This window comes from Peromyscus eremicus, chromosome 5, assembly GCF_949786415.1.
Source record: "Peromyscus eremicus chromosome 5, PerEre_H2_v1, whole genome shotgun sequence".
NCBI lineage: Eukaryota > Metazoa > Chordata > Mammalia > Rodentia > Cricetidae > Peromyscus > Peromyscus eremicus.
This window is the reverse complement of record NC_081420.1, coordinates 38,714,979-38,723,193: the sequence shown is the minus strand read 5'-3', so window position 1 is coordinate 38,723,193 and position 8,215 is coordinate 38,714,979. Positions and strand designations below refer to the sequence as shown.

General features: G+C 44.1%; 1 protein-coding gene across 2 annotated transcripts in view; it reads right to left on the bottom strand.

The window, feature by feature from the left end:
- Window positions 1-8,215, bottom strand: part of Carmil1 (capping protein regulator and myosin 1 linker 1) — a 294,654-nt gene that overhangs the window by 41,855 nt on the left and 244,584 nt on the right. For both annotated transcript variants that reach the window (XM_059263261.1, XM_059263262.1), the window contains exons 28-29: window positions 6,595-6,682; window positions 4,049-4,198 (exon numbers count right to left, since the gene is read on the bottom strand). In XM_059263261.1, coding sequence (XP_059119244.1) covers window positions 4,049-4,198; window positions 6,595-6,682 — 238 coding nt within the window. The remainder of the gene's footprint in view (window positions 1-4,048; window positions 4,199-6,594; window positions 6,683-8,215) is intronic.

Sequence of the window (8,215 nt, the reverse complement as noted above, 5' to 3'; positions counted from 1 at the left end):
TGGGGATGAAACCAGCAGTGATCACAGCAATGATACAGAACATGTAAATATCATAACAATATGGTTTTTTGTTTGTTTGTTTTTGAGACAGGGTCTCTCTATGTAGAGCAGGCTGTCCTGGAACTCACAGAGATCCTCCTGTCTCTGCCTCCCAAGTGCTGGGATTAAAGGAATGCAGCACCACACCTAGCCAGTGATACATTTCATAGGGGTGCTTACTCAATGGGCCCTTAATAGACATAAATCAAATTCGTACCTCAGTCCAGGGAAGGACTTGGGGGCTCAAAAAACAGAGATAAGGGGTAAAGAGTTATTCTACAAAACCCAGACTCAAACGGGTACCACATCCTCTTCCACCCTACATTTCTGCTTTTGCCCTCAGATTCCCTCCCTTCGGACTGAAGAGACCGATGTCAATCCCTGCAGCTGCTATGAGCTTCTATGTAAGACGCTCATCATTCTCTAGTGTGTGCTATATGCTGATATGCTCACGTGTGTGCAGTGGCCAGAGGTGGATGTCATGTGTCTTCCTATGTATCACTCTCCACATCATGTTTTGAGTAAGGGTCTCCCTGAACATGGAGCTCATCAGCACCCACATAGATGCTCACAACTGTCTGTAACAGGGAATCTAACACCCTCACACAGACAGACATGCCATACAGACAGGCAAAACACCAATGCATATAAAATTTTAAAAAAAGAAAAAAAACTCAAATTTAAATATCATTGAATTCAGAACCAAGACAAAAATCTCTGCCTCAAAAAACGAAATAAACAAAACAACAACAAACAAACAAAACACCAACAAAAAACACTAACTTTTTTTTTCCTCAAGAGTTATAGTGGGTACACATGACAATCCAAACATTAAGAAACTAGAAACTGGAGCATCAGGAGTTCCAGGAAAGCCTGGACTACATGACAGCCTGTCTCAACACACACACACACACACACACACACACACACACACACACACACACACAGTGTTTCTATTGTAAGCTAAAATAAAGCTCTCCCCTTTTGTCAGAGTATTTTCACAGCAGTAGAAATGACACTAAGACCCTGGGGGTTCCGGGGGACTGGTGAACCTAGTAGCTAAAAAGTTGTCACATCTCTTCTTTCTGAAGTGCTATCCGTAAGAAAAGGCTGTCACAGAGTAAAACTGCAAGGAATAACTTAACAGTCGTGATGAGGACCATCTGTCGTGCAGTGAACATCCGTGCAGCTAGCTGTAAATGAGACACGCTGACCACAGCCTGTGGCTAGCCGTCTTGTGAACAAACCATTTAACTAATAACTGCTGGCTTTGACAGATAGGAGCCTCAGCCGTCTTAAAAGCACAAAGACCTGAGCTCAAGTTCCAGAACCCAATTAAAAAGCCAAACACAGTGGCATGGAGCTGTGTCTCAGCAGAGGCAGAGACAGAGACAGGAACCAGCAAGCGCCACATCCCAGTGGGAGACACTGTTTGAAAATCCATGGGAGGCGGGTTCCCAATGACTGACTTGGTTCTCCATATATGCACCTATGCACCCACACGCCAACAAACACACACAGAGAAAGAGAAAACCACTGTCAAGATCTGACATGGTGACTGAATACAGCACTGAGTTCATGGTGGCAGGAGGATCAGAAGTTCAAGATCACCGTCAGTTTCACAGAAGTTGAAAGGTCTAGCCTGGGCTAGAGGAAACCCTATCTGAACTTCCACACATGTGAACTGCTGGTATCAAAAAATGAGGCAATTTCTTCAGTTAAAAAAAAAACCAAAAACAGTTTCTTGATCAGGTCAAGTACACTTTCGCTAAATTTTAGACTGTATTCAAAACTTAAAATTATATATTGAATTCAGCGGCTGGAAAGTATTGAGGGAAATAATTGCTGCTTTATCGCTGGAGACAGGGTTTGCAGAGTGATGTTCCAGTTAATTCAAGCCTGCTCCAATTCTCCTCCAAGCAAACAGCAGTCGGAGATAAATGGCTCTTCAGCAGCAACGTCTTTTTTGATTCTGAATGGGTCTGACACTCATTAGAATAACGGAGAAAACAGCAGATAGTTAGTGAACTGGCAAGTCACAGACGCTGCTGCCTTCTCACCTCCACCCCGAGCTCCTGGCAGTTTTTAAAGGTATTATATTAGAAGTAGTGACAAATTAGGGATTATCAATCAGTAACACAAGAACTGCACCCTTCAAACCTGGAATGCCGGCAAGAAGCGCGGGTAGACGCTACAGATCGGGCATCCTGAGTTCCTGAGATGCCCTGATCTGTGAAAGGAGCAGGTGGTGTGGACAGCAAATATATTTTGTACAGATTTATCTTATTACTTATTTGTGTGTGTGTGTGTGTGTGTGTGTGTGTGTGTGTGTGTGGTGGTATTTTACTTGTACTGAAATGTGATTTTAATTGTATGTTAATAAATAAAGTTGCCTGGGGGTCAGAGTTTTAGAGCCATAGCAAGTGCGTGGCGGTGGTGGCGCACGCCTTTAAGGACCTGGAGGGCGGTACATACAGGCAATGACAAGGCAGTCACGTGTTTAGGTTTACAACCAATGAGAAGGCAGAACAGCTAGACTATAAAAAGGCATACACACAGGAAGTAGGCCCCTTTTTCGGAGAGCTCTCTTGGCTGAAGCAGGATAGCTGAAGCAGGAAGGGTAAGGCTCTTAGTTCTGACCTCTTGGCTTTCTTCTCTGAATCGGCTCTGTGTTTCTTATTTAATAAGACGGTTGGTTACATCTACGTGTGTGTGTGTGTGTGTGTGTGTGTGTGTGTGTGTGTGTGTATGCACGCGTGCATGCGTGCGTGCATATGTGTGCATGTGCCTACTTGTGGATAACCAAGGAGGCCAGAAAAAAGTGTCAGATTCCCTGGAGTTTGAGTTTTTGAGGTTAAGAACTGGGTGCTGATTCTATTCCTCTGAAAGAGCAGCAAGTACTATTAATCACTAAGCCATTTCTCCACCCCATCCAGCCCCCTTTAAAAAAGACCCTCTTTCTGACATTGTTTTTTGTTTTGTTTTGTTTTTGTTTTTCAAGACAGGGTTTCTCTGTGTAACAGCCCTGGCTGTCCTGGAACTTGCTTTGGAGAGCAGGCTGGTCTCAAACTCACAGAGATCTGCCTGCCTCTGCCTCCGAGTGCCAGAATTAAAGGTGTGCGCCACCATATCTGACAAATATCAAAGCAGGGTATGGTAAGCACAGCTGTCATCCTAGTGCTTGGGTACCTGAGTCAGGACGTGGAATTCAAAGTCATCCTCTACATATAGGAGTTTGAGGTCAGCAAGAGTTACTAACACCCTGTCTCAAAATCAAAACAAAACAGAACAAAAGACCGCCACCACCACCAACAACAACAACAAAAGAGCATTCTTTGCTTGAACTTTATGGCGGCTCACATCTGTAACCCCAGGCATGAGGCATGAAGACTGCCATGAGTTCAAGACCAGCCTGGGTGACATATTTAGTCCTAGGTAAACCTGGGCTATCGAGAAAGAAAACACCTTGTCTCAAAACAACCCCACCACTACCAAAAGAACGCCGCCCTTATGAATTCAGGTTGTTTTCAAGGCTTTCAGTCATGCTCTTCTTAACAGTTGTTGACCAAGTACTGATTTTTTCCCCAGAGAGATCAGTGGTATTCATTATGTTCTGTGCTCTCGGAAGTAACCCTTCAATCCAAATTAATGCAATGTATAAGCCTAACTTAGGGCCCTAACCCTCCCCCAGTGCAACTGAATTTATTGGGTCTTCACAGAAATGTAAGCCCTGAAATTGAAGCTAAGGTCAAATCCAAGGGCCATCAGACCCTGAGAAAGGCTATTCCTGACTGAGTCATCCTGAGGTTCCATCCAGGAGGTGCATGCCTCCTTCTGGCTGTACAACACACGTGTTTTCCGAAAGTGGAAGCTGCTTCATACATGTGGTCCTGGATGGCTTTCTCCATGTTCTGATGAGTGTCTGATCTCAAACAATGAGACTTTAAAAACTAACCAGGGGCACGGCACAGTGGGGGTGGGCATGGCACCCGCAGGGGCTGCGGCTTACCATACAGGTGTCTAGGTCTTCCAGCCTCTCCACCTCGGTGAGATCCTCCACCATAAGTGTGGCACGTTTCACCGGCTTCTCCTCCGCCAGCTCCACCTCTAGGGCCTCTCGCTGGGGAAGGCTCTTGCCTCGCCTGCTGAAATGGTCCGCCTAGGGGTTAAGAGAGCACAAGCAGAAATTAGAGCAGGAAACAAGGAGGAACTGTAGAGAGCTACCCTGCAAGTCATCAAGGAAATTTAATTTAATTAAGCGATTAAAAAATTAACTCAGCGTTTTTGAAATGTGTCTCATTATCTAATCCTGCCCGACCTAGAACCTCCCTGATTCAGCCTGCGCTCCAGGGTGCTGGGATCCCAGGTGAGTACCACCAGACCCAGCTTCAGTGACGTCTCTGAATCAATATACATTAGCCTAACGTTCCTTTTCTGACTTTTGCACGCCTGGTAAGTGAGAAATAAGAAACCTCATAAGGGAGGGTACTGGCAAGGTGGTTCAGCGGGTAAAAGCATCTGCCGCCAAGTCATACCATGGAAGTGAACCCTGAGGTTCACTTCCCACATGGTGGAAAGAGAGAACAGACTCCCACAAATTGTCCTCTGACCTCCATATGCCTACCAGTACATCGATACACCCAAACACTCCCAATAAAAAATAAATTTTTGAAAAATCTTTTTTAAAATAATAAATGAAAATACTACCTGAGAAGAAAATAAGTAGCTTTCTTTTTATTAATCTTGTTTAATAAGCATTTCATTCTGTATCTAGTTGCTTAATAATATCTAATGACGGTAAAATGATTCCAACTTCCATTATTTTTAAATACTAAAAGAAAATAAATGAAAACTTAATAAGTTACCTCCCACTGTTTTCATGTGTGGAATACCATATTTGATGAGCCATTATTCCCAGATTTTATGTCTTAGTAAATGTACAAAAGCACACAGTAGGAAGTGGGATGTGCTGGGTTGATTTAAACACCAGAAACTATTTCTGAAGGATGAGAAGCCGCTGAGGAAGTCTACGCAAGCCTGGAGGACTTCCCTAAACCCCAATGGGCGGAAGCTAGTTGACCAGTTTCATTCCAAAGGTAGCATTATTTTCAGATACTGAAATTTTTGAATACTGAATTTCTCTTTTTATAAGCCAGACCCCCAGAATGGATGTTCAGATTAATCACAAAGCAATGTGAGCGTACGCTGCAGGTTCATTATGAGACCCACCCAGGAATCACACCTGGGCCTGTCTGTGACTGAGCGGGGAAGGCCTGCCCTGAAGATGGGTGTCTCCCTCCCCCAGGCTGGGGTCCCAGACAGAAGGGAATGTGGAGAAGGGCAGTGAGCTGCGGCATTCATGTCTCTCTGCTTCCTGTTCGTGGATGCAATGTGACCTGCCGCCTCAGCTCCTGCTGCTGTGTGAGCCACACCAGGGTGGACCCTCCAACCATGAGCCGAAAGAAACCCTTCCATTCCGAAGGGTTCGTCAACTATTTTGTTACAGCAATGAAAAAGTACAAAATAGAGTACATTAATACAAAACTTTTCCAAGCATAAAAAATCAATATTCTGAGTAACTTCTTAATAAAAGGCAAAAAAAAAAGTGAAAACTTCAAACTTCCCATGAAGGCTTCTCAGGTGGAGTCATGCCAAGACATCATCCGGAATTGGTGGCACCCTGTCAGCATTCTGAGGCAGCTCCAGTGTCCATGGGACATCAATAAAATGTTTCTAAAATAGAATGTGCCAGCCTGGCCGGAGCTATATAGTGAGGCCATGTCTCTAAATGAATAAATAAATTTTTAAAGAGCACGCTCCACTGAGTCTGAATTGGGAACTCTAGACAATGAAGTTACTCCTGGCTGCCAGAAGACGAGAATACAGCGTCTTCAGCTTGATGGGCCAGGAATCTGTTTTCTATACAATTTGGCACAGGGCTGCAATGCTGATACAACACAACACAGAAAAATTTTAGAAAATTATATGTGCTTGAATATCGTGGGCCTGTCAAAGCTCTAGAAACTTCTCAGTGGCCCTGCTGGTTTCTTAACTAATGAATGATCACAGACTGGTAACGTGTGTTAGGTGCCAGCTGGGGTCCACAGGGAACATTTGGAGTACTGCTGCTACAGATAAACTGTCTTTTGGATTTTAAAGAATAGGCTTAGCTGGGCAGGACAACATACACATTTGGGAGGGAGAGGCAGGAGAATCAGGAGTTTAAGGATATATATATATATATATATATATATATATATATACACACACACACACATATGTATATATATATATATGTATATATATATAAATGTGTGTTTGACCTTCATTAAAACTGGACAAGATTTCTAATATTGCTCACTTCTACCCCCATCATTCAATTCTGATGCATTCCAGTATGGCTAGAAGCAGTAGAAGAGGGAGGAGGAATGCCAGGCTCTCCACCCATCATGCTGCAAAGAAGACAGAGAAAAGAAACCACACCCCTTCCTGGAACCCACTCTGCTTCATGGCAGGGCCAAACCAGCAGGGCTCGCTCCGGACGCTGGCACTCACCAGCTTCCGATGGCTGCTGGAGAGCGCCTCCAGGATCTCATCCACGATGCGGTCAGACAGGAATGAGGCCACTGTCAGCTTCACCTCGCTGTGGACACCAAAGGGGAGAGAAGCTTTTCAGCCTGTATTCGGGGGAGGGAGGAGCATGCACCTGTGAGGTCATGCCAGTAAGGCCAACTGGGATCCCGTTCCCGTCTTCGAAAATGGACTGGAAGAATATGGGGACAGGACTAAGGAGTACCAAAAGTAACCCTTAAATGCCATAAACACACAGGTGACAGGCATCCATTGCCAATGTTGACCTGTCTCTGAGTTTGAAGCCTGCGATTTAATGGTAGAAATGAAAACTGCCTGGATAAAGACAAACTCAATAGGAACCACCTGTGCCACGTGACACATTGCATCTACTGTCACAGACCTGAGCTGACTCTGATTGCAGAAAGTTCAGAGAGTCTAGTCAGGCTAGTACCCCTCTGTTATCACTTCAGTGTGCACACACAGCCATGTGCACACACAGCACATAAAATGTTTGCACCAACGGAACTGTGTCACACTATTTCTGCTTTGACTTATCATTATGCTAGGCACGTCAAAAATCCACAGTGCTCCACCTTTTCTAATAGAGGTTATTACAATTTTCAGTTTGGATGCCTCTTAATCTGACCTCAGACAATTCCTCAGCAACAGAAAGAGGTTTATAGTTTTTAAGTAACAGGCTCTGGCTCCTACAGATGACTCCTGTTTTAGTTCATACTTCAGCCATTCACAAGGATTCACCATCCATGAATCACCCTATTCTAAAGCGGAAGTATACACAGGTCCAAGATTTGAGGGAGAGAGTCAGGAAGTCAGTCACATACCTACATTCTAGAATCGTCTTATGAGCTTAGCCTGCTTTTGAAGTCAACAATTTTATGTTTTCAGAACAGACAAATGAACTGTCAAAACAAAATTACTTAATCCTAAAGCTGAGGTTGAATGTGTAACAGAAAAATCCCTGTAACCTGAGTGTGACAATTTGCACTGAGATTTCCTTCCTCGGGAAGATTAATGCTAGGGTGCAGGAGGGGGATTAACTCTGATACTTGTGTAAATCTCCAGGAGGATTCTTCAATTCTTTTTTGATGAAACAAGGTCTCACTGGTATTTGATTGTCTAATATTTAATTATCTAATACTTTAAGCTGGGTGTGATGGCTCACAATCAGAACCCCAGGACTCAGAAGGCTGAGGCAGAAAGATAGCTGTGAGTCTAAGGCTGGCCTAAACTGGAGATGATGATGATGATGATGATGATGATGGTGGTGGTGGTGGTGGTGGTGGTGGTGAGAATGAAATTTAGTTAAACACATCAGAGTTATCCAGGTGAGATTCACTCTTGTCTCATACTAAAAACATGGAACAGAGTCCTACCCAGGATTCCAGAGGATGCTGGAATCGGGTGATAACAAGTATTTCTTGATTCTCATTAGCCATGCCTGAGATTACGTCTCTTTCTAACCCTCTAGGTACATTACTTCATACCTCTCTTTCTCCCTCCTTCTCTGAAGATGGGGAAGGGTGGTTTATAGACTCCAAGGTGAAGACTTAAAAAGGCCACTGTTGTTTGATGTCTCTGGACT